This window comes from Salmo salar, chromosome 19 (genome assembly GCF_965601325.2).
Source record: "Salmo salar chromosome 19, fSalSal1, whole genome shotgun sequence".
NCBI classification, from domain to species: domain Eukaryota; kingdom Metazoa; phylum Chordata; class Actinopteri; order Salmoniformes; family Salmonidae; genus Salmo; species Salmo salar.
The window spans coordinates 36,710,001-36,737,500 of NC_138309.1; the positions used below are offsets into that span (position 1 = coordinate 36,710,001).

The 27,500-nt window shown below is 45.1% G+C and overlaps 1 protein-coding gene across 2 annotated transcripts in view; it reads left to right on the forward strand.

Annotated features, from left to right (window-relative positions):
- The window catches only part of nid1a (nidogen 1a), a 120,352-nt gene that overhangs the window by 85,583 nt on the left and 7,269 nt on the right, over positions 1-27,500 (forward strand). For both annotated transcript variants that reach the window (XM_045702247.2, XM_045702246.2), the window contains 6 exons: positions 7,139-7,258; positions 13,520-13,741; positions 14,264-14,439; positions 16,514-16,640; positions 18,238-18,409; positions 19,719-19,876. In XM_045702247.2, the coding sequence (XP_045558203.1) occupies positions 7,139-7,258; positions 13,520-13,741; positions 14,264-14,439; positions 16,514-16,640; positions 18,238-18,409; positions 19,719-19,876 (975 nt within the window). The remainder of the gene's footprint in view (positions 1-7,138; positions 7,259-13,519; positions 13,742-14,263; positions 14,440-16,513; positions 16,641-18,237; positions 18,410-19,718; positions 19,877-27,500) is intronic.

The following is a 27,500-nucleotide window of genomic DNA, read 5'->3' on the forward strand; positions in this document are numbered from 1 at the left end:
CCTGGTCTGGACTTTCCACCGTGGTAGCACCAACGGAAACCCCTACACACCTCCCCGAGCACTCTCGCGACCACCCCGTGAGAGCCCTCTGTTGCCATGAAATGGTGGAGTCATGATGAGCTAACCAGGGAAGGCCTAGCACCACGGGAAACGCAGGAGAGTCAATGAGGAAGAGACTGATTTTCTCTTCGTGACCCCTCTGCGTCACCATGGTCAGGGAGATGGTGGCTTCCCTGATTAGCCCGGACCCTAATGGTCAACTATCCAGAGCATGTACCGGGAAAGGTCTAACCACAGGAATAATGGGGATCCCAAAACTAAGGGCTAACACTCTGTCGATAAAATTCCCAGCTGCGCCTGAATCGACGAGCGCCTTATGCGGGGAAAACTCAGGAAAACAAACAGGTGGACAACAGAGGACTCTGGATGAGAGTGGTGCAGACTCACCTGGGGTGACATCAGAGTGCCCTGCCTGCTGCCTCAACTCCCAGAGGGACCAACCCGGCACCGACCATCAGTGTGCCCTCTGCGGTCACAGATGGTGCACGTGACGGCCCCTCCTCCAGCCTCCCTAAGCGCAGCCCCTCCCAGCTCCATGGGCACCGGAGCAGGGGTGCTGGAAGATGGAACCGACAGAGCCCTCTCTGGACGTCCGCGGGTGACCAGCAGGTTATCCAACCGGATGGACAGATCCACCAGTTGGTCAAAGGTGATGGTGGCATCCCTGCAGGCCAACTCCCGTGCTGCCGTCCCATCATACTCCCTGGGAAGGGAGTGAGGCATCCCACTAGAACTGGATCCAGGATGGACGGGTAGAGGTAACCCCGGTTGCGCTGGTCGAGGCGCTGGAGAGACTTCCTGTCTCTCCCAGCGGTCCATGGTCTGGACAACGCTATCCATCGTGGCACCGAGATGTTGCAGCATTGCCGCGTGTTCCCGGATGCGCTCCTCGACTCCTCTGCCCGAGGTACCTGCTCCTGCTGACTCCATGGGTGGTATGAAATTCTGTCACAGTGAGCGCTACTGGTGGAGAAGTCAGATGCAGGAGAGCAGAGTTATGAACAGGCGCACACTTTATTTGGGTAGAGGCAACAAAACAGACAGAGGCCACTGCGTCAACCTCCAGCCAAAGGATAAAGTGCAATGCGCGAAACAGTCCCAACAAATGAGCAAATGAACAATAAACAACCTTTGTGAAATACCACAGGAAAATACGGGAAAAAACCCAGCCTAGTGCGTACACACAAAACACGTAACAATACAATTTCACACAAAGACATGGAGGGGAACAGAGGAATAAATACATGCAGTGTGATTAGGGAATGAAAACCAGGTGTGCAGGGAACAAGACAAAACAAATGGAAAAATGGAGCGGCGATGGCTAGAAAGCCGGTGACGTCGACCGCCGAACGCCGCCCGAACAAGGAGAGGGACTGACTTCGGCGGAATTCGTGACAGGTCTGATGCTTTAATATTTTTGTAATTAGGCCCGTTTAATTTTGTCTGGCTTGCCGTTCCAAATAATATTTAATATTATTTGCAGGTCGCTAGGTGTAGGCCAGGCCATAATCAAACAGGTAAACTAGGATATGACTAAAGAGTCAGGGTGAATTTTCCACAAATAGACAGGTATTTACCTTTCCATGGTAGCAAGAGTTTATCTATTTTTGCTAACTTTCTATGAAAATGTATTGTAGTGAGATCATTTGTTTCGGGATATGAATACAGAGTATGTCCACATCCCCGTCAGATCATTTTATTGGTAAACTACACGGTAATGTAAAATTTGTATTGTTTAGTGATCCAATACATCATTTGGTTGTAATCCAGAGAGGTTAGAAAAAGTATCTAGATCCTCTGAGGCCGTGGATCCAAGTTGTGGATTTAAAAGAAACATGAATCATCAGCGTACAATGACACCTTTGTTTCTAAACCCTGGATTTCTAACCCCTTAATATTATTGTTGGGTCTGATTTTAACAGCTAACATTTCGATTGCCATAATAAATAGATATGCCGATAGTGGACAACCTTGTTTTACTCTTCTTGACAGTTTAAAACTTTCTGAGATGTAGCCATTATTTACTATTTTACACCTAGGGTTACTATACATAACTTTAACCCAATATATGAGATTCTCCAAAATTGAAATGTTCCAGACATTTAAAGTCTTTTCAAAAGTCAGCTATGAATACTGGTTGGTTGGTTTCCCAGCCACGTAAATCCTCATTATCTTTTCTTATTACCTGCTCAGCCATTACAAATATAACTGGCTATAATTATTTCACCATTTGCCATAATGAGATAGACGTTTCAACTCTACTTATCATGATATACAGTATGTTTGTAGACTTACCATTAGAAAATACCATAAAGATTGAGTATATAGCTGTACCATGATAGCTGTACCGTGATAAACCTCCCCCATCCCGAGTTGGGTTGTGGTCCCAGTGACTGGCAGACCACCCCAAGGGCCCCTGAGAGACGAGGACAGATCCTTCAAAAAGAGCCCACAGTGTCACCCAGAGAACAGAAGCAGATCAACCGCCAAAAGCATTTCCAAAGGCCTCACATCGATTGTATTATATACAGTTATTTAAAAAAGATATATACAGCGCTAGTCAAAAGTTTGGACACACCTACTCATTCAAGGGTTTTACTTTATTTTTGCTATTTTCTACATTGTAGAATAATAGTGATGACATAAAAACTTTGAAATAACACATATGGAATCATGTAGTAACCAAAAAAAGTGTTAAATAAATATATGTTTTATATTTGAGATTCTTCAAAGTAGCCACCCTTTGCCTTGATGACAGCTTTGCACACTCTTGGCTTTCTTTCATCCAGCTTCATGAGGTAGTCACCTGGAATGCATTTCAATTAACAGCTGTGCCTTGTTAAATGTTCATTTGTGGAATTGATTTTCTTCTTAATGCGTTTGAGCCAATCAGTTGTGTTGTGACAACGTCTTCCCTGTGGCTCAGTTGGTAGAGCATAGTGTTTGCAACGCCAGGGTTGTGGGTTTGATTCCAATGGGGGGCCAGTACAAATTTAAAAAAATAAAAATAAGATGCATGAAATGAAATGTATGCATTCACTACTGTAAGTTGCTTGGATAAGAGTGTCTGCTAAATGACTAAAATGTAAATGTAAAAATGTAGGGGTGGTATACAGAAGATAGCCCTATTTGGTAAAAGACCAAGTCCATATTATGGCAAGAACAGCTCAAATAAGCAAAGATAATTGACAGTCTATCATTACTTTAAGACATGAAGGCCAGTCAATATGTACAATTTCATGAAGTTTGAAAGGTTCTTCAAGTGCAGTCACAAAAACCATCAAGCGCTATGATGAAACTGGCTCTCATTTTGCATACAAAAAAAATATGTAATCTATTTTAGAATAAGGCTGTAACGTAACAAAATGTGGGAAAAGTCAAGGGGTCTGAATACTTTCCCTATGTACTGTATATATTATTTATATTTTTACCCCCAAAAAGTTTTAAACCTACTCTGAAGGTTTTGAGAAACATAGGTAAAATCACATACGTTTCTATACTCTCATCCCCTTTGAACGAGCTCAACCAAAACAAAACTCATCTCCAAAGTGGCACAGCGGTCTAAGGCACTGCATCTCAGTGCTAGAGGCGTCATTACAGACACCCTGGTTTTGATTCCAGGCTGTATCACAACCGGCCGTGATTGGGAAGTCCCATACGGCGGCGCACAATTGGCCCAGTGTCGTCTGGGTTAGGGTTTGGTCGTGGTAGGCCTTCATTGTAAATAAGAATTTGTTCTTAACTGACTTGCCTAGTTAAATAAAGGTTGAATAATATATATATATACATACATACATACATACATACATACATACATACATACATTGGTATACAAAGCAAATGGACAACCGAAATCCGGAGCAGAGACCATATGTGTCTTTGTCTTTTCAAAAGCCTCCTGGCGGTCGGGGCTCCAACGGACAATGACTTTCAGACTGGTAAAATATATAAGTGGCGCAACAACCTGGGCAAAGTTGTTGCAAAAAAGTCCAGTAGTAGCTAGTCATTCCCAAGAATCAGCAAAGTTCCTTGTGAGAAGCTAGCATTGATGGCCTCCACTTTTGTCAGGACCGGTTGGAATATACGTTTAAGTCATTTAGCAGACGCTCTTATCCAGAGAGACTTACAGGAGCAATTAGGGTTAAGTGCCTTGCTGAAGGCACATTGACAGATTTTTCACCTTGTCAGCTCGGGGATTTGAACCAGCAACCTTTTGGTTACTGGCCCAACGCTCTTAATTGCTATGTCACCTTTTTCCTTCAGAGACAAGTGTGCCAAAAAGACATCTAGGTTTTCTAGATTCTCAAGTTACTCAGCTGTCCCAGAGGCACAGGGTGTATTGGGCTTTCCTCGTGCTCTTGAGGAAGACTATAGTTAATGGTGACAGCAGTGGCAGAACAGCACTACCGGTTTCCACTGACTTTTCCACCCGATCGTAGCGGGTGAAGTATGATTTCAACACGTTGACATGACACAGCCAGGTTTTCTTCCTGCAATAAAATCAGGACTTGTTCACCCACATCAAAAGTTTCGATCGTATCAAACTTTCATTTTCATTTGCACCTTCTCCAGATTCTCACTGCCAAACTCTAAGGCGTGAAAAGCACTAATGTACTCCAACAGATTTGTTTTTGTGTTTAAGGTGTTACCCTACAACAACCTCTCTCTCAGACAGCTCTAAAGGACCTCTGACGTGATGTCAAACACGAGCTCATTAGGAAAATCACGGCTCCCAGTATTGTTAAGGCCCTGGTGAAATTCTTCTAAAAGTTTTGACTTCCGTTGTTAGTGTAATCAGACCAAAGTTCGAATTTCATGTCAAAGGTTTTCCAGCAAATGCTACAAAAAAATCACTGTCATTCGTGTGAACAAAAGACGGAGAAAAGGGGGGAGGAGGGCGGGTGCCTTGTAAGAATTTGCCAACAAGTAGGTAAACCACCACTACCCTCCATATTATTGGCCAACGTGCAGCCATTGGAAAACAAACTGGATGATCTACGATTAAGACTATCCTACCAACGGGACATTAAAAACTGTAATATCTTATGTTTCATCGAGACGTGGCTAAACGACGACACAGATAATATAGTTCTGGCTGGCTTCTCCGTGCATCGGCAGGACAGAGCAGCTACTTCTGGTAAGACGAAGGGTGGGGGTGTGTGTCTATTTGTCAATAACAGCTGGTGAGCGATGTCTAATATTAAAGAAATCTCGAGGTATTGCTCGCCTGAGGTAGAGTACCTCATGATAAGCTGTAGACCACACTATCTACCAAGAGTTCTCATCTATATTATTTTTAGCCATCTTTTTACCACCACAAACCGAGGCTGGCACTAGACCACACTCAACCAGCTGTATATGGCCATAAGCAAACAAGAAAATACTCATCCAGAGGCGGTGCTCCTAGAGTATACCACCTCAGTCACTGGCTTCATCAATAAGTGCATCGACGACGTCTACCCCCAGTGACCGTACGTACATTTCCCAACCAGAAGCCATGGATTACAGGCGTCATCCGCACCGAGCTAAAGGCTAGAGCTGCCGCTTTAAAGTAGCGGGACACTAATCTGGACACTTATAAGACATCCCGCTATGCCCACAGACGAATCATCAATCAGGCAAAGCGTCAATACAGGACGAAAATTGAATCATACTACATCGGCTCTGACTCACGTCGGATGTGGCAGAGCTTGAAAACTACTACGAACTACAAAGGGAAACCCAGTCACGAGCTGCCCAGTGAAGCAAGCCTACCAGAGGAGCTAAATGTATTTTATGCTCGCTTCAAGGCAAGCAACACGGAAACATGCATGAGCGCACCAGCTGTTCTGTACGACTGTGTGATCATGCTCTCCGTAGCCGATGTAAGCAAGACCTTTAAACAGGTCAACATTCACAAAGCCGCGGGGCCTGACGGATTTCCAGGACGTCTGGCCCCGCATGCGCGGACCAACTGGCAAGTGTCTTCACTGACATTTTCAACCTCTCCCTGACCGAGTCTGTAATACCTATGTGTTTCAAGCAGACCCCCATAGTCCCTGTGCCCAAGAAAGCAAAGTTAACCTGCCTAAATGATTACTGACCCGTAGCACTCACGTCGGTAGTCATGAAGTGCTTAGAATGGCTGGTCATGGCTCACATCAACACCATCATGCTGGAAACCCTAGACCCACTCCAATTCGCATACCGCCCCAACAGATCCACAGATGACGCGATCTCAATCACACTCCACACTGCCCTTTACCACCTGCTCACATTGAGGGAGAGGTTGTTGTGCTGGCACCACACTTCCAGGTCTCTGACCTTCCTATAGGCTTTTGTCTGGATGCAGGATGTCCTGACTGGATTCGGAGTGCTTCCAGCTTCATCTCTCTTGGTCGAATAGAATGTTCACGTTGTTGTTTGTCTGCATCCTCATCTTGTCTTTCCCTGTGCTCCAACTCCAACCAAATAATGTCACTCAAACAGAAGGGTGAACTAACAGTCACTGACCACAACCAAACAAAACAGGTAGGGTTTTAGGATGGGTTCTGAAAGACACTCATGGGGGTGTCCACTGAAAGTTGACTAGCAACAACAACTGGGACCTAAAAGGGACCCACCATGAGCTGGGACCTAAAAGGGACCCACCATGAGCGCCCACTAAATTTGCCCAACAGGCAAACAAAAAAATTATGTGCCACCAATCAGTGCGCAGTACATGCTAACGTGCTAACGTGCTAGCCTCTAAATATAAATGGAACAATCAAAGCCTGTAACACTATATAGTAAAATACTAAACCTAAATACCCCATTTCATATTGTTAAGTTCAAACGAATACAATATAAAACTACCTGACACCATTCAAACCTTGGACTTCATCTTTACGCCTCTCCTCTTGGTAATTTATTTCCTTCAGAGCGGGCTCCCTTTTCTCTCCCTTCCTCCCTTCCTCCATCCCTCCCTCCATTCCAGGAAATATATTTTAAACTTGTATGAACTAGATTTTATTGTGTCAAAGGATAATTATTGTGTGTGCTGCTATTGATAACATGTAATGTCACCTTATTTGAAATAAAGCCTTCTCGTCCCCTATAGATATTGATGAGTGCCAGTCTGCCAGGTGCCACCAGGAGGCTGTGTGTTATAACACCCAGGGGTCCTTTACCTGCCAGTGCAGGCCAGGTTACCACGGTGACGGCTTCTACTGCTCCTCAGGTACGTTTCTGTGGAATGGAAGGCCATCATGGTTGCCTGTCAGGTAAAGACCTGACTTGCTCTGAAGTCACGAAACGTTTTCTTCATATTCTGACCCTTTCAGTTAAAACATGACCCTTATCCATTACAGAATGTTTACAGAATGTTTACAGACTGTTTACAGAAGGGCTTGAACAGTAATGGGGTAATGTTCCATAGCAACACTCCCTTCTTCCCCCTCTTCCTCCCCCAACATAGCCTTTACTGTTCCCACAGAGGGATGAGTAGATAACAAACCCAGTAAAACAGACCCAGACCTACTGCGTCACCAGCCACTGATGTTCAGCTGTACCCCAGGGGTCACTGGCTCATAGCTGCCTGCCTTAACTCTCTTAGTAAATACATTTCACTTTGGCTACAGTGGATACTTTGTAAAAACGAGACACACAATCTCTCTCTCTCTATCTCTCTCGCTTTTCCCAAAGCACTGTCACGACTCCCGCCGAAGTCGACCCCTCTCCTTGTTCGGGCGGCGTTCGGCGGTCGACGTCACCGGCTTACTAGTTGCCACCGATCGATGTTTCACTGTTCGTTTGGTTTTGTCTTTATTGTGTACACCTGTTTTGATTTTCCCTAATTATGTTTATTATTTAAACCTTTGCATTTCCTGTTTGTCTTGTCGGTAATTGTTTCCTGTTGTGTGTGAACGGAGGTGTTTTCTCTGCGATATGTATCGTCCTCGGAGAAGACTTATTGATTATTTAAGTAAACACGTTTGTTTACATTGATCCCTGTGTCCTGCGCCTGACTCCTGAACTTCTCCTAAATATAATCATGACAGAATTACCGACCACAATGGAGTCAGCAGGAGCAGCCAGTTCGCCTATTCAGATAGAGGAGCGCGTTCAGCAGCAGGCGAGTATGATCCAGGAGCTTATAACTGCCATGGATTGCGTGCTACGGACCATGGAGAGAGTGGAGAAGAGAGGATGTCCCGTTGACCCAGCCACACCACCGCCCGGCACACCTCTGGATCCTATCCAGCCGCCGTCTGGATCTGGTGGGATTCGGCTCTCGCTCCCGGGAGCGTATGACGGAGCAGCTGCCGGGTGTCAGGGGTTCCTACTCCAGCTGGAGCTCTACCTGGCGGCTGTCCAGCCGCCGCCCTCGGGACGCGAGAGAGTGAGCGCCCTCATCTCCTGTTTGACTGGTAAAGCCCTAGAGTGGGCCAACGCCATCTGGGAGGTGGAAGACCCGACTCGGAATAACTACGAGGACTTCTCCCGCCGCTTTCGGGCAGTATTTGATCATCCACCAGACGGAAAAGCGGCGGGAGAGCGCTTGTTCCATTTAAAGCAGGAGATGAGGAGCGCTCGGGAGTTTGCCCTGGATTTTAGAACTCTGGCGGCTGGTGCAGGATGGAATGAGCGGCCCCTGATCGATCACTACAGGTGTGGTTTGCGAGAGGACGTTCGCAGGGAGCTAGCCTGCAGGGACACCACCCTCCACCTGGACCAGCTGATGGACTTATCTATCCAGCTGGATAACCTGCTGGTCTCCCGCGGACGTCCAGATCGGGGTCCGTTGGTTCCATCCTCCAGTCCCTTAGACCCAACACCGATGGAGTTGGGCGGGGCTGGTACTAGGGAGACCGGAGGGGAAACCGTTCCATGCACCAGAGGTGACCGCAGAGGACACACTGCTGGTCGGTGCTGGGGAGGTTTTCCAGGTAATCGAGGTGGTAGGCGGAACACTGGTGGTTCATCTCAGGTGAGTAGGCACACGACTCACCCAGACCCCCCTGTTGCTCACATGTGGTTATCTATAAGATTTCCGGGGTTTTCCCCGCATTCCCAGCATAAGGCGCTAGTAGATTCAGGCGCAGCTGGGAACTTTATAGATCGGTCTTTGGCCAATAGATTAGGGATTCCTATTGTTCCCGTTGATGTTCCCTTCCATATACATGCCCTAGATAGTCGTCCTTTGGGGTCTGGGCTAATTAGGGAGGTCACAGTTCCCATTGCTATGGTGACGCAGGAGAGTCATGAAGAGAGTATTAGTCTCTTTCTGATTGACGCTCCTGCGTTTCCCGTTGTGTTGGGGCTTCCCTGGTTGGCTTCTCATGATCCTATTATTTCGTGGCAACAGAGGGTTCTCAAGGGATGGTCCTGTCAGTGTTCAGGGAGGTGTTTAGGTGTTTCCTTAGGTGCCACTACGGTGGAAAGTCCAAACCAGGTTTCCACCTTGCACATTCCTCCCGAATATGCCGATTTGGCAATCGCCTTCTGTAAAAGGAAGGCGACTCAATTACCACCCCATCGACCGGGGGATTGTGCGATAAATCTCCTGGAGGGTGCTGCACTTCCCAGGAGTCACGTGTATCCTCTGTCACAGGAGGAGACGGCGGCTATGGAAACATATGTCGCTGAATCTCTGGGACAGGGATACATTCGGCCCTCCATTTCACCTGTCTCCTCGAGCTTCTTTTTTGTGAAGAAGAAGGATGGAGGTTTACGCCCGTGCATTGACTATCGAGGTTTGAACCAGATTACTGTGAAATACAGTTACCCGCTACCTCTGATCGCCAGTATGACAGAGTCATTGCTCGGGGCGCGCTTCTTCACAAAATTGGACCTCAGGAGCGCGTACAACCTGGTGCGTATCAGGGGAGGGGATGAGTGGAAGACGGCATTTAGCACTACATCTGGGCACTATGAGTACCTCGTCATGCCGTATGGGTTAATGAATGCTCCATCCGTCTTCCAATCATTTGTGGATGAGATCTTCAGGGACCTGCACGGGCGGGGTGTAGTGGTGTATATAGATGATATTCTCATATACTCCACCACCCGCGCTGAGCATGTGTCCCTTGTGCGTACAGTGCTTGGTCGACTGTTGGAGCATGACCTTTACGTCAAGGCGGAGAAATGTCTGTTCTTTCAACAGTCCGTCTCCTTCCTTGGGTACCGTTTGTCCGCGTCAGGGGTAGAGATGGAGACTGACCGCATTTCAGCCGTGCGTAATTGGCCGACTCCAACCACGGTAAAGGAGGTGCAGCGGTTTTTAGGGTTTGCCAACTACTACCGGAGGTTTATCCGGGGCTTTGGCCAGGTGGCGGCTCCCATTACCTCCTTACTGAAGGGGGGACCGGTGCGGTTGCGGTGGTCGGCTGAGGCGGACAGAGCTTTTGGTAACCTGAAGGCTCTGTTTACCACGGCTCCAGTGCTGGCGCATCCTGATCCCTCCTTAGCGTTCATAGTTGAGGTGGATGCATCCGAGGCTGGAATAGGGGCTGTGCTATCTCAGCGCTCGGGTAAACCACCAAAACTCCGCCCCTGTGCTTTCTTTTCGAAGAAGCTCAGCCCGGGGGAGCGAAACTATGACGTGGGGGATAGGGAGTTGTTAGCTGTTGTCGGGGCTCTGAAAGCGTGGAGACATTGGCTTGAGGGGGCTAGACACCCTTTCCTCATTTGGACTGACCACCAAAATCTGGAGTATATTCGGGCAGCGAGGAGACTGAACCCTCGCCAGGCTAGGTGGGCTATGTTTTTCACACGCTTTGTTTTCACTCTTTCCTACAAACCAGGTTCCCAGAACGTCAAGGCAGACGCACTGTCCCGGCTGTATGATACAGAGGAGCGGTCCACAGAGCCCACTCCCATAATTCCAGCCTCATGCCTGGTGGCACCGGTGGTATGGGAGGTGGACGCGGACATCGAACGGGCGTCACGTGCAGAACCCACTCCCTCCCAGTGTCCCGTTGGGCGCGTGTACGTGCCGTTTGATGTTCGCAATCGTTTGATCTGTTGGGCCCACACATCACCCTCCTCTGGTCATCCTGGTATAGGTCGGACGGTGCGCTGCCTTACGGGGAAGTACTGGTGGCCCACGTTAGCCAAGGACGTGAGGGTTTATGTCTCCTCCTGTTCGGTATGCGCACAGTGCAAGGCACCTAGACATCTGCCCAGAGGGAAATTACAACCCCTTCCCGTTCCGCAACGACCATGGTCACACCTATTGGTGGATTTCGTGACGGATCGTCCCCCGTCGCGGGGTAACTCCACGATCCTGGTCGTTGTGGATCGGTTTTCTAAGTCCTGCCGTCTCATTCCTTTGCCCGGTCTCCCTACGGCCCTACAGACTGCGGAGGCCCTTTTCACCCATGTATTCCGGCACTACGGGGTGCCTGAGGATATAGTCTCTGATCGGGGTCCCCAATTTACGTCTAGAGTCTGGAGGGCGTTTATGGAACGCCTGGGGGTCTCGGTCAGTCTTACCTCAGGGTTCCACCCCGAGAGTAACGGGCAGGTGGAAAGAGTCAACCAAGAGGTGGGTAGGTTTCTACGGTCCTATTGCCAGGACCGGCCAGGAGAGTGAGCATCATTTATCCCTTGGGCAGAGATGGCCCAAAATTCCCTACGACACTCTTCCACTAACCTTACCCCGTTTCAGTGTGTGCTGGGGTATCAGCCGGTCCTGGCACCATGGCATCAGAGCCAGATCGAGGCTCCTGCGGTGGATGAATGGTTTCGGCACTCGGAGGAGACATGGAACGCTGCCCATGTACGTCTTCAACGAGCCATCAGGCGCCAAAAGGCGAGTGCCGACAGCCACCGCAGTGAGGCCCCGGTTTATGCACCGGGGGATCGGGTCTGGCTCTCGACCCGAAACCTGCCCCTTCACCTGCCCTGCCAGAAGCTGAGTCCGCGGTTTGTGGGGGCATTTAAAGTCCTGAGGAGATTGAACGAGGTTTGTTATAGGTTACAACTTCCCCCTGATTATCATATTAACCCCTCGTTCCATGTGTCTCTCCTCAGGCCGGTGGTGACTGGTCCGCTCCAGCAGTCGGAGGTACGGGAGGTTCCTCCGCCCCCTCTGGACATCGAGGGGGCCCCGGCATATACAATACGAGCCATTATGGACTCCAGACGTCGGGCGAGGGGCATTCAGTACCTCGTGGAGTGGGAGGGGTATGGCCCGGAGGAGCGAAGCTGGGTACCGGCGGAAGACATCCTGGATCCGTCATTAATCCAGGATTTTCACCGCTTCCGTCCGGATCGCCCTGCTCCCCGTCCTCCGGGTCGTCCCCGAGGCCGGTGTCGGCGCGCTGCTGGAGCCGCGCGTCAGGGGGGGGGTACTGTCACGACTCCCGCCGAAGTCGACCCCTCTCCTTGTTCGGGCGGCGTTCGGCGGTCGACGTCACCGGCTTACTAGTTGCCACCGATCGATGTTTCACTGTTCGTTTGGTTTTGTCTTTATTGTGTACACCTGTTTTGATTTTCCCTAATTATGTTTATTATTTAAACCTTTGCATTTCCTGTTTGTCTTGTCGGTAATTGTTTCCTGTTGTGTGTGAACGGAGGTGTTTTCTCTGCAATATGTATCGTCCTCGGAGAAGACTTATTGATTATTTAAGTAAACACGTTTGTTTACATTGATCCCTGTGTCCTGCGCCTGACTCCTGAACTTCTCCTAAATATAATCATGACAAGCACATTCTTATCATTATCCAGCATCATTCTTCCAGTATTCCAGTATTTGTACTTTGCACATTCACCTACTGCAAATCTACCATTCCAGTGTTTTACTTGCTATATTGTATTTACTTCGCTACCATGGCCTTTTTTGCCTTTACCCCCCTTATCTCACCTCATTTGCTCACATTGTATATAGACTTGTTTTTGTACTGTATTATTGACTGTATGTTTGTTTTACTCCATGTGTAACTCTGTTGTTGTATGTGTCGAACTGCTTTGCTTTATCTTGTAAATAAGAACTTGTTCTCAACTTGCCTACCTGGTTAAACAAAGGTAAAATAAATCAAATAAATTATTGGAAAAGAAAACACATTCCTGCTTTGGAGAGAGAGAGAGAGATTGAGGGGGGAGGGGGAGAGAGAAAGAGCTGGGGGGGAGGGGGAGAGAGAGAGAGAGGGAGGGAGATAATTAAAACAGGGCTCAAACAAGGCTCATATTTGGATAAACAATATTGAGAGTGGAATGAGCTGGCTAAATCAAAGCCAACCGGATTAAAGCTTGTAACAGTAACTCCCTACAGTAGCTACACCAGTTATACACTTCCATAATGAATCTATAAAGCTCTGACAACACAGTATGTACTATATTGATTGTTAATGTCTTTCTCTCAGAGCGGATTCTATATATCCATCTAGGTAGACTTCATCTTTAAATCCTCTTTTTAATCTCCTTCAAACTAATAACCCAACTGCTGACATAAAAGGGCTTTATAAATAACTTTGATTGTTAATTTCCCTCCTTTCAGAGCGTACGAAGACGCAGTGTGAGACCCACAGGGACCGTCACCTAGGCTCTACAGAGTATGGGCCCCAGCCGGTGCCTGGTCAGTACGTGCCTACCTGTGATAGCCAGGGGGCCTACGACGCCACCCAGTGCCACAGCTCCATCAGACATTGTTGGTGTGTTGACCGTAACGGACTGGAGATCCCAGGAACACGCACGGGGCCAGGCAGAGGCAGACCACTGTGTGAGTTATACTCTCCATCGGCCTGATTTAAGAGGACAACTGACTTTAGTGTATATCTATAAACAATGGGAGACTTGAGTGGGTATTTCCGTTAAGTAAACTGAGACTCAAGTCAGAATACCACCCTTAGGGAATCATATGAATAAAGACTCAGTAAACAGAGACTGAAGTCAGAATACCACCCTTAGTGAATCATATGAATAAAGACTCAGTAAACAGAGACTCGAGTCAGAATGCCACCCTTAGTGATTCATATGAATAAAGACTCAGTAAACAGAGACTCAAGTCAGAATACCACCCTTAGGGAATCATATGAATAAAGACTCCTGTATATGTTAGCCACTGTATATGTTAATATTCAATGACACAGCTTCGGGAAGAAGGTACCACTCTCGGTCACAATTTAAAGCTGATGTTTTTGGTACTGCAGGTATAGAACAGGAAACAGTTTGTCCCCCAGTAGGACCTACTCCCAGGCCAGATGTCTGTTGATTGGTTGATTGATTCATCTCTCTACTGTAGGTATAGAACAGGGACCAGCAGTTCGTCCCGCAGTAGGCCCTACTCCCAGGCCAGATGTATACCCTCTACCCCCCGGCACACACCTGCTCTTTGCTCAGAGTGGACGCATCGAGTTTGTTCCTTTGGAAGGCTACAACATGAAGAAGACAGAGGCAAAGACTGTCCTGCATCTACCGGTGAGAAGTTGTTGTTGTTGATGTTATTGTTGACAGTATTGTTGACAGGCCTGCTCCTATCTGAATGTCCTGTCCTGCATCTACCGATGAGAAGTTGTTGTTGTTGACAGGCCTGCACCTATCTGATTGTCCTGTTCGGTATTTACCGATGAGAAGTTGTTGTTATTGTTGTTGTTGACAGGCCAGCTCCTATCAGAATGTCCTGTTCTGTATCTACCGGTGAGAAGTTGTTGTTGTTGTTGTTGACAGGCCTGCTCCTATCAGAATGTCCTGTTCTGTATCTACCGGTGAGAAGTTGTTGTTGTTGTTGACAGGCCTGCTCCTATCTGAATGTCCTGTTCTGTATCTACCGGTGAGAAGTTGTTGTTGACAGGCCTGCTCCTATCTGAATGTCCTGTTCTGTATCTACTGACTACCAGCACCACTAGCCTGGTACCCCATCCATTGTCGCTGCCTTGCCAATACATTTGGTCATTGTTACCATAGCAGTTGGCAAGACAGCACAAACAGATCTGGAACCAGGCTTCTTCTTCTACTGTCAGTGACTAACTCTTCAGTGAAGGCAGTCATATCTGTGGGTGGTTGAGACTGGATGTGTCTGGTTTGCGTTCAATTTGTTTTAAGGTTAAACACCATGTGTATGTTTGGAATAGTTGAATACTGTTAATACGTCGTTGAAGTGGGTTTAGGGAGACTGCATTGTTACTGCAGTTGTCTTTATTTAGGATATAAGGTCACGAGAGATTTGTAGCGGTGGGATTTCCTGTTGCTCAACGGTTTCCCCAATGGAAGCCTACTCCCCAGTACACTACTATCGACCCATAGGGGCTCTAGTCAAAAGTAGTCCACTATACAGTATAGGGAATAGGGTGCAATTTTGGACGTATCTCCTGTTTACTTTGACATTAGGAATCCTTAATCGGGTGATATAGATTGTTATAGTTTGTTTAGGACATTTAAGTATGTATTTCAAATTCCACAACAGTATTTATGTTTAGTCTGATTCTGCTGTTGCCAAGTCATTCGGCTGTTGCCAAGTCATTCGGCTGTTGCCAAGTCATTCGGCTGTTGCCAAGTCATTCGGCTGTTGCCAAGTCATTCGGCTGTTGCCAAGTCATTCGGCTGTTGCCAAGTCATTCGGCTGTTCGGCTGTTGCCAAGTCATTCGGCTGTTGCCAAGTCATTCCTAGAGAATAGAGGGCCATTCAGGAGCCACACCCACCGTGTACATATGTAGTAAAGGTCAATGACTGGGCTGTAATAGGAGGTCTGTAGATAAATACTACACTGCTGCCAAGGTTTCTAACTCGATGGTTTTACTCAAAGAAAAGCTGTTGAGTTGAATGGAAAAGAGTAGGTGTCAGTGAAAGAAAGATTCAGAAATTGAAAAGACTTGGTATTAATGAATGTAAAGGCAAGAAGCCGCCATTTGTTTCAAAGTATTGTGGTTGTGGTGTACTTAAGAATCTCAACCAATTCCTCACAGCATTGGTAGAATGTGTGGTCGTTGAAATTGGGACGAAGCATTATTAAAACCCTTCAGATCCAGTGTACTTCAGGGTTCTCTCTTGGTTTTCTCTCAGCCCGTTCCACCGCTGGTAGGGAGCCAGGTTGTTGTGTAGACTGTTAGCTAGTTCCTATCTGGAGGGGAGGTCTGGTGGAGATCTGGTCTGCATTACACAGACACGCAGACACACACACAGACACACACACACACACACACACATACACACACACACTATATTACAACCACATGCTGACATTTGCCCTCTAATGGTTCACATCGGTGCTGCACCACCAGTGGATTAATACCTAATAACATTCTCTGTTACACTGATCTCCCAACCAGCTGGCTTGAAGTATGCGTACGTGTTTGTGTGCGTGCGTACGTGTTTGTGTGTGTGTGTCTGCGTGCGTACGTGTTTGTGTGTGTGTGTGTGTGTGTGTGCTGTTGGGGGGTTGTAGAGTTGGACAACAGAGAAAACACATTTCCATCTGCAGCATGATGATGATGAACTAAACTAAAATCAACCACTGTTCTGGTAGCTGACCTCTGACCTGTGCGTTGACCCCAGGAGAAGGTGATCATCGGTGTGGCCTATGACTGCGTGGAGAAGATGGTCTACTGGACAGACATTACATCCCCCTCTATCAGCAAGGCCAACCTGCAGGGAGGAGGAGCCATCCCTGTCATCAGATCAGGTCAGTGTTCAGTTCACTCTCAGATCACTTCTGTTCTGTTGGCTTGCGAAATTAGTTGGGTGTCAGTGTTCACATTTTTATCATAGCAGACGCTCTTATCCAGAGCAATTTACAGGAGCAATTAGGATTAAGTGCCTTGCTCAAGGACACATCGACAGATTTTTCACCTTGTTGGCTCGGGGATTCGAACCAGCAACCTTTCAGTTACTGGCCCAATGCTCTTAACCACGGGGCAACCTGCCGCCATCAGTGTTCTAGAATCTGGTGCCAGTGTTCTAGAGTGTGGTGACAGTGTTCTAGAGTGTGGTGACAGTGTTCTAGAGTGTGGTGACAGTGTTCTAGAGTGTGGTGACAGTGCGTTCTAGAGTGTGGTGACAGTGCGTTCTAGAGTGTGGTGTGACAGTGCGTTCTAGAGTGTGGTGTGACAGTGCGTTCTAGAGTGTGGTGTGACAGTGCGTTCTAGAGTGTGGTGTGACAGTGCGTTCTAGAGTGTGGTGTGACAGTGCGTTCTAGAGTGTGGTGTGACAGTGCGTTCTAGAGTGTGGTGTGACAGTGCGTTCTAGAGTGTGGTGTGACAGTGCGTTCTAGAGTGTGGTGCGACAGTGCGTTCTAGAGTGTGGTGCAAGTGTTCTGGAATGTTGAGTCAGTGTTCTGTGACAGTGTGGTGCAAGTGTTCTGGAATGTTGAGTCAGTGTTCTGGAGTGTTGAGTCGGTGTTTGTCGAGTCGGTGTTCTAGAGTGTTGAGTCGGTGTTTGTCGAGTCGGTGTTCTAGAGTGTTGAGTCGGTGTTTGTCGAGTCGGTGTTCTAGAGTGTTGAGTCGGTGTTTGTCGAGTCGGTGTTCTAGAGTGTTGAGTCGGTGTTTGTCGAGTCGGTGTTCTAGAGTGTTGAGTCGGTGTTTGTCGAGTCGGTGTTCTAGAGTGTTGAGTCGGTGTTTGTCGAGTCGGTGTTCTAGAGTGTTGAGTCGGTGTTTGTCGAGTCGGTGTTCTAGAGTGTTGAGTCGGTGTTTGTCGAGTCGGTGTTCTAGAGTGTTGAGTCGGTGTTTGTCGAGTCGGTGTTCTAGAGTGTTGAGTCGGTGTTTGTCGAGTCGGTGTTCTAGAGTGTTGAGTCGGTGTTTGTCGAGTCGGTGTTCTAGAGTGTTGAGTCTGTGTTTGTCGAGTCGGTGTTCTAGAGTGTTGAGTCGGTGTTTGTCGAGTCGGTGTTCTAGAGTGTTGAGTCGGTGTTTGTCGAGTCGGTGTTCTAGAGTGGAGTGTCGGTGTTCGTCGAGTCGGTGTTCTAGAGTGGAGTGTCGGTGTTCGTCGAGTCGGTGTTCTAGAGTGGAGTGTCGGTGTTCGTCGAGTCGGTGTTCTAGAGTGGAGTGTCGGTGTTCGTCGAGTCGGTGTTCTAGAGTGGAGTGTCGGTGTTCGTCGAGTCGGTGTTCTAGAGTGGAGTGTCGGTGTTCGTCGAGTCGGTGTTCTAGAGTGGAGTGTTGGTGTTCGTCGAGTCAGTGTTCTGGAGTGTGGTGCCAGTATCGTAGAATGTTGAGCCAGTGTTCTACTTTGTGCTCCCTTCTACATTTACATTTTTATGTATGTTTTATTGAGTAATGTCTTCCTCTTAGAGCTGGAGAGTCCAGAAGGGATCGCTATAGACCATCTGGGTCGGACCCTGTTCTGGACAGATTCTATGAAGGACCGCATCGAGGTGGCCTCTCTGGATGGGACCAAGCGACGCGTCCTCATCGACACGAACTTGGTCAACCCCCGAGCCATCATCGTTGACCCTGTCAATGGGTGAGTCACCATGTAGATCTGTGCATCTCCTCGAGAAGGGACAGACTGGCCATAGATCAGTTCTACTAATGGGGTCTTGAGGAAAACAACGGGATGGTGTGTTGGAAATGCCTGGGACAAATAATGGTCCCAGTCTGTCCCTCTCCTCCAGTACCCATTCCACTTAGCAGATCTATGGTCCAGTCTGTCCCCCTCCTCCTGTACCCCTAACCATTCCACTTAGCAGATCTATGGTCCAGTCTGTCCCCCTCCTCCTGTACCCCTAACCATTCCACTTAGCAGATCTATGGTCCAGTCTGTCCCCCTCCTGTACCCCTAACCATTCCACTTAGCAGATCTATGGTCCAGTCTGTCCCCCTCCTCCTGTACCCCTAACCATTCCACTTAGCAGATCTATGGTCCAGTCTGTCCCCCTCCTCCTGTACCCCTAACCATTCCACTTAGCAGATCTATGGTCCAGTCTGTCCCCCTCCTCCTGTACCCCTAACCATTCCACTTATCAGATATATGGTCCAGTCTGTCCCCCTCCTCCTGTAACTATTCCACTTAGCAGATCTATGGCCCAGTCTGTCCCCGTCCTCCAGTACCCCTAACCCACATACATCAGATGCTGTACGTGGAACGTCTATGGGTACTGGAGGAGAGGGTTTGGGAAATCTACTGATATAGGTAGATCTACCTCTCCGTGTGTAATGCAGTATCCACTAATCTGTGGGAATATGACATTAACTGTTGTATTAAAGTGCATGTTATGGCACGAAAATCAGTCTATGACGTTATAATAACATCTACTCTAAGACCTGTGTTTAACCATTAGCAATAGCAATCCTTTCATGCAATTTCAAGTCCTTGGAGACTATGCTCACTATCAAAAGCAACTGTGAATCAGTAAGCTATGTGGGGATATATGAAGAGCTTTTCTATGCTAACTCCTTTGCATAGCTAGGCCTGTTATCCAGGATGGCTTATATGCTACAACACCAAGATTTCAAGAAATGTGTACATTATAAAATTTGGTGTCAGAAAGATATTATTATTATTATTATTAACTTTTTATTTAACCAGGGAAAAACACAACGAGACCTTGCTCTCATTTGCAAATGTGCCCTGGGATCAATGCAGAAAAGAAAAGTATACACAATTAAAAGACAAAATTAAATAAATAGCAAATATTATATACACAATAAATAAATAATAAAACAAAACAAACACATTTATCAATCTAAAAATCCCTAAACGTTCTCCTAAACTGACCCAGAGACAACAACACATCCAAACATTATGTTCACTGCTCTGTTCGTTCCACCAGCAACATGTACTGGGCAGACTGGAACCGTGACGCTCCTAAAATCGAGACTTCTGCCATGGATGGGACCAACAGGAGAGTTCTGGTGAAGGATGACCTGGGGCTACCTAACGGACTCACCTACGACCCGCAGAGCTCTCAGCTGTGCTGGGCCGATGCAGGTACAGTGTTACTACAGTCACTACAGTACAGAGCTCTCAGCTGTGCTGGGCCGATGCAGGTACAGTGTTACTACAGTACAGAGACCTCTGTAGATGGGAATAGAGTATTATGTATATATATGTATTATGTATATTAGTATTATGGGATAGACAATGTTTCTGTTGATGTATAATATGTCTCTGGTCTTCAGGAACGCACATGATGAAGTCAATAAAACCCTGCCCAGGGGTTAGTACAGTGCCTTCAGAAAGTATTCATACCCCTTGACTTATTCCACATTTTGTTGTGCTACAGCCTGAATTCAAAATGGTTTAAATTGATTCAAAATGGATTAATTAGATCAGACACAACACCCCATAATGACAAAGTGAAAACATGCTTTTAGAATTTTTTGCAAATGTATTGAATATGAAATATAGACATTTCTAATTTACCTAAGTATTCACACCCCTGAATTGATGTTAGAAGCCCCTTTAGCAGTGATTACAGCTGTACGTCTTGCTTTGTAGGTCTCTAAGAACTTTGCACACCTGTATTGTACAATATTTGCACATTATTCCTTAAACATTTTTTACAGCTCTGTCAAGTTGGTTGTTGATCATTGCTAGACAGACATTTTCAAGTCTTGCCAAAGATTTTCAAGCCGATTTAAGGCAAAACTATAACTAGGCCACTCCGGAACATTCAATATCATCTTAGTAAGTAACTCCTTGTGTTTTAGGTTATTGTCCTGCTGAAAGGTGAATTTGTCTCCCAGTGTCTGGTGGAAAGCAGACTGAGCCAGGTTTTCCTCATAGGATTTTGCCTGTGCTTAGCTCTATTACGTTTCTTTTTATCCTACAAAACTCCCAGTCCTTGCCAATGACAAGCATACCCATAACATGATGCAGCCACCACCATGCTTGAAAATATGTAGCGTGGTACTCAGTGATGTGTTGGATTTGCCCCAAACATATCGCTTTATATTCAGGACATTAAGTTTATTTCTTTTTTTCTTTGTAAGAGTTATTTTTCTTTTTCAAACAATATAAACATATTATGTACAGAAAACAAGACAACAGATAGACGCACACAAACATCAACGACATCACACCTGCCCAGACCCACATGTTCCCACCGCATCTATCTCCAGTGCTTGTAAGACTCTATGCCATACGGCCTCAAATTGCCCACACCTTTTCAATATTTAACTAATAATGCATGATTCTTCCACTGTCTTAACTATGGAGGATCATTTGATTTCTAGTTTAAGTAAAAAAATTTAAAAAATCTAAATGATTGACGTAAAAGTATGGTCCAACCCATTGGATATCTCACCTCACCCTCATATGCCTTGTCTTGAAATAAATATATAGACGGATGAAAAGTACATTTACAGTACATTGTAAAACTTCTGATGAATTATTGCGCACCTACGCTCGCGTAGCGTGCCTCGCGCGCAGACTGACGCTCCTGACACTGCGCGCAGACTGACGCTCCTGACACTACACCAACTCCAGAAAGGTGTAGAAAAAAATAAAAGCCTTCTCATTCCGAAATCTTTATGCAAGTAAAATAAAGACTGCGATCTAAAAAATAATAGTTGTTATATACAGCATCCACCTTCACATAAAAAGTATTTGCTTCTGTAAACAGGATCAGGGTCATTAAAACATAAAAACTCTTAAAAGTCTGATCTCAAGGATCACACTTACAGACAGACTGATTGGCTACCATCTGGGATGGTATTCTTGTAGAATACGTTTCATTTTCTTCCATGTTGTTATAGTGTTCTTAACTAGGAAGTTGTTCACGTTCTTAGCTTTATCCTTTGAAAATAGACTCATAAAAATATCCTGGGGTTGAGCATGGAAATCTTCAAAATGTTCCTCTTTAGTGCATTTAACTATATGTCACAAGTAAAAGCCTTGGGTGGCGAGTTGAAACATTTCCAAGTCTGGAAGGTTAAAACCATCTTCAGACTTAAGGAAGATGTAAAACTACCCTCAGACTTAAGGAAGATGTAAAACTACCCTCAGACTTAAGGAAGATGTAAAACTACCCTCAGACTTAAGGAAGATGTAAAACTTTCCTTTTTATTCTATGAGTTTTATTTGACCATAAAGTCTGTTATGACAGAGTATACAGTACCAGTCAAAAGTTTAGAACACCTACTCATTCAATGTTTTTTCTTTATTTTTACTATTTTCTACATTGTAGAATGATAGTGAAGACGTCAAAACTATGAAATAACACATATGGAATCATGTAGTAACCAAAAAAGTGTTAACCTCTATGGGCTAGGTGGGACGCTTATAAGAAAAATGTTATTACCTTTGCTGTCTTCGTCAGAATGCACTCCCAGGACTTCTACTTCAATAACAAATGTTGGTTTGGTTCAAAATAATCCATAGTTATATCCAAATAGCGGCGTTTTGTTCGTGCGTTCAAGACACTATCCGAAAGGGTAAATAAGGGTGACGAGCATGGCGCAAATCGTGACAAAACATTTCTAAATATTCCATTACCGTACTTCGAAGCATGTCAACCGCTGTTTAAAATCAATTTTTATGCCATTTTTCTCATAAAAAAGCGATAATATTCCGACCGGGAATCTGCGTTTAGGTAAACAGACGAAAGAAAATAAAGCATGGGGTCGACTCGGGCACGCGCCTAAGCCCATAGTACTCTGATCGGCCACTTGCCAAAAGCGATAATGTGTTTCAGCCAGAGGCTGCCTCGATATCGTTCAGCTTTTTCCCGGGCTCTGAGAGCCTATGGGAGCCGTAGGAAGTGTCACGTTATAGCAAAGATCCTCAGTCTTCAATAAAAAGAGCCAAGATGAAACACAACTTGTCAGACAGGCCCCTTCCTGCATGGAATCTTCTCAGGTTTTGGCCTGCCATATGAGTTCTGTTATACTCACAGACACCATTCAAACAGCTTTAGAAACTTTAGGGTGTTTTCTATCCAAAGCCAATAATTATATGCATATTCTAGTTACTGGGCAGGAGTAGTAACCAGATTAAATCAGGTACGTTTTTTATCTGGCCGTGTCAATACTGCCCCCTAGCCCTAACAGGTTAAACAAATCAAAATATGTTATATTTTAGATTCTTCAAAGTAGCCAACCTTTGCCTTGATTATAGCTTTGCACACTCTTGGCATTATCTCAACCAGCTTCATGAGGAATGCTTTTCCAACAGTCTTGAAGGAGTTCCCACATATGCTGAGCACTTGTTGGCTGCTTTTATTATTCTACAACCCTTGAATGAGTAGGTGTGTCCAAACTTTGACAGGTACTATACTTTAAAGAATGTCGTCGGTGGGACAATATTAGTATTATTAGAAATAGAAAAACATTAGGAGCCATGCCAATCTGAAGATCATTATTTACAAGTTAATGGGAAGCCAATTACAGAAAATAGTTTACTTGCATAGTGGAGTCTTTTGTTAAGACATGCTAAACAATGAACCATAATCCCATTTCATATTGTTACTACCCTGCATGAATCAGGTAGCTAATCAACCAGTTTCAATGTTAGCTAGCTAGCCAACATTAGGCTATAACTACAAATGCAAATGGCTCTAAGATATGAATAATATTACTACACAGATCATACGAGTACCGTTAGCTAGCGAGCCAGCTAACGTTAGCTTGCTAGCTAACAGTACGCTTTAAAGTGAAATTAAAACGACTTTCTGACAAAATTAAAAATGCATTATATCTGAAAATGTAGGTGGCTAGACTATCTTACCTGTATACATGGGTGGACCCTTCTTCATCTCTGTCACGGTTGCCATAGTTGACCTTATTTTGAAGATGTAATCCGGAGACAGGTGTTTTATACAACAGCCTTCTGTGGCTTCTGTTTTCGACTCCTTCTGCATATTTAATCAAACGCGAGAATTTACGCCCATCTCCTTAGCTATCATACTCTAATTCCACTAGTCATCCCATTGATTCCAAAACTCGGTCCTCCAGAAAGTGGAGAGCAACACTGATGCAGTTCTAATACGTGATGTCTTTATAATAACCCCCATTAGAAAGGATTACCAACACATACTGAGCAGCTCATGTTATAGACAGAAGCGTGCTCATGGCAGACCAATCCAAACTCATCTCTTGGCATGTCCAGCCCACCCATTATCTCAGCCAATCATTGGTAGAGGAAAGGTTCCTGTCTTTTTACGTTTGCCATTCTGTTGCTTATGAGTTTTGTTATTATTTTATTGTCAGAATTGTGTAAATGTATGGGTCTATAATCAGCAGAGGACTCTCCAGATTTCCCTGGTTTTAATATAACTGAAATAACTGTTTGATGGAACTCGGAAGCACTGAATTAAGTGACGTGTGTGTTGTAATTTGAGTAAATAGGGATGCTACTTTGTCCCAGAATGTCAAATATACAGTGCATACGGAAAATATTCAGACCCCTTCCCTTTTTCCACATTTTGTTAGGTTACAGCCTTATTCTTAAATGGATTACATTTATTTTGTCACGTCTGCTTCCCCCCTCCTGGCGCTTGAGGGCACCAGGCTGCTCTGCATCACACACTCCTGCCATCATCAATTACGCACACCTGCCTTCCCTCGTCACGCGCATCAGCGATATTAGACTCACCTGGACACACTCATCACCTGTTTATTACCTCCCCTATATTTGTCAGTTCCCCTGCGCTGTTCCCCACTGATGCATTAATTCTTTTTTTGTCTTTATTACCCTTGTGCTGACGCTGTTCCTGACTCGTTCCATGTCCATTCTTTATTAAATGTTTGACTCCCCGTACCTGCTTCGCCTCTCCAGCGTCAGTTCATGTGACATTTTTCCTCATCAATCTATAAACAATACCCCATAATGACAAAGCAAAAACAGGTTTTTTTTTTACATTTTTGCAAATGTATTACAAATTAAAAGCAGAAATACATTATTTGCATAAGTATTCAGACCCTGAATACTTGTCCATAAAGGTCCAAGACAGGAATGTGTCAAGGCACAGATCTGGGGAAGGGTACCAAAACATTTCTGCAGCATTGAAGGTCCCCAAGAACACAGTGGCCTCCATCCTTCTTAAATGGAAGAAGTTTGGAACCACCAAGACTCTTCCGGCCAAACTGAGCAATCGGGGGAGAAGGGCCTTGGTCAGCGATGGTCACTCTGACAGAGCTCCAGAGTTCCTCTGTGGAGATGAGAGAACCCTCCAGAAGGACAACCATCTCTGCAGCATCCACCAATCAGGCCTTTATGGTAGAGTGACCAGATGGAAACCATTCCTCAGTAAAAGGCACATAACAGCCTACTTGGAGTTTGCCAAAAAGCACCTAAAGGACTCAGACCATGAGAAACAAGACTCTCTGGTCTGATGAAACCAAGGCTGAACTCTTTGGTCTGAATGCCAATTGTCACATCTGGAGGAAACCTGTCACCATCCCTACAGTGAAGCATGGTGGTGGCAGCATCATGCTGTGGGAATGCTTTTCAGTGGCAGGGACTGGAAGACTAGTCAGGATCGAGGGAAAGATGAACAGAGCAAAGTACAGAGAGATCCTTGATGAAAACCTGCTCCAGAGCGCTCAGGACCTCAGACTGGGGCGAAGGTTCACCTTCCAACAGGACAACGACCCTAAGCACACACTAAGACAATGCAGGAGTGGCTTCGGAACAAATCTCTGAATGTCTTTGAGTGGCCCAGTCAGAGCCCGGACTTGAACCTGATCTAACATATCTGGAGAGACCTGAAAATAGCTGTGCAGCGTGGGCTGCCCATCCAACCTGACAGAGCTTGAGAGGAACTGCAGAGAAGAATGAGAAACTCCCCAAATACAGGTGTGCCAAGCTTGTAGCATCATACCCAAGAAGACTCGCTGCCGAGGGTGCTTCAACAAAGTACTGAGTAAAGGGTCTGAATACTTATGTAAATGTAATATTTCAGTTGTTGTTTTATAAAAACCTGTTTTTGCTTTTTTCATTATGGGGTATTGTGTGTAGATTGAAGAGGGGGAAAAACGATTTAATCCATTTTAGAATAAAGCTGTAAAGTAACAACATTGAATGCTCTGTAATTCTTTGGGAAAACCATTCATACAGTATCTCATATTTTATATATGATCTCTGTTTTTATTGATTCTTGTTTGTCTGCTGATAATTGCTTCAGAGTTCTTGAGTCTCAGAAGGCTGTAGGAACAGTCCCACTGTTGTTTAATTCTGATTCATATACATTTTCATGCGTTCATTGTGGTTTCTAATTAAAGCATTTGTATCTTTTAAAATTATACCTGGTTTTGGGTGTAATCATTTTGTCAGGGCTGCAAGGTGATTATTTCCCATTAAATCATTTATTTAAGTTTAACCTGTAGTTGTGGTAAAATACCATATTCCTGCTTAAGTTCAGAAATATTTTTTTTACTCTTTGCCTTTAAGATTTTTTATGGTCTTTTTCTAAGATAGTAATTTAACTTTTGGCGAGTATGAGATTATCATTCCCCTAATGTACACCTTAAACACATCTCAAATTATGTCGGGGGTCGGCTTTTCTCTGTCCTCTATCTACATTTGTAATGGTAAATAAAGGTCTTCATTTTTTTGTTTACATATTTAATACATTTCGGGTCTTTAAGATGCGCTCTGTCCATTCTCCATATTCTGTCACTAAGTGTATTTCTGTTGGTGTAATTAAGCATGATACAGGAGAATGATCCGATATCACTATATCATGGATTTTTTTTAACCCAGTATGTTGTTGAGTGCATTTTTGGAACAAAAAATATTGTTCATTATTGAATATCTTTTGTTGCTTTGAGAAAAAAAAGGGGTAGTCTTTTGTAGTTTGGAATAATAATTATAATTTATTTGTAGAGATGACATTTTTCAACCTCTTTGGAGACTCCTTGAATTTGCCATTTGTATTGCTACGTCTGTCAATCTTATCGAATGTATGATTTATATTGCCTGCTAAAATAATAGTTCCTGGACATCAACTAAAGTAAAGCTACACAAATGTGGCAAAGAAATAAACTTGTGGAAATTTTAGCAGTTTTACTTTAATCTCTTGTTAAAAATAGGATACATGTTTTAGAATATTTTTATTCTGTAAAGGCTTCCTTCTTTTCACTCTGTCATTTAGTTTAGTATTATGGAGTAACTACAATGTTATCACAGCCATTCAACTCTAGCCTCATGGTGAAATCCCTGAGCGGTTTCTTTCCGCTCTGGCAACTGAGTTAGGAAGGACACCTATATTTTTGTGGTGACATAATGTATTGATACACCATCCAAAGTGTAATTAATAACTTCACAATGCTCAAAGGGATATTCCATTTTTGCTTTTTACCAATCTAACAATAGGTGCCCTTCTTTGTGAGGCATTGGAAAATCTACCTGGTCTTTGTGTTTGAAATCCACTACTTGACTGAGGGACCTTAAGATATGTGTTTGTGTGGGGTACAGAGATAAGGTAGTCATTCAAAAATAATGTTAAACAATATTATTGCACACAGAGTGAGTCCATGCAATTTATTATGTGAGTTTTTAAACTGTTACGTGTAGTGGAACAGGGAGACCCAAGAGCAGACTCAGATGAGGAGACTGGGATGAAGTAACCAAGGTATTTATTGAAACACAGGGGGGAGATGGAGTGCAGGCC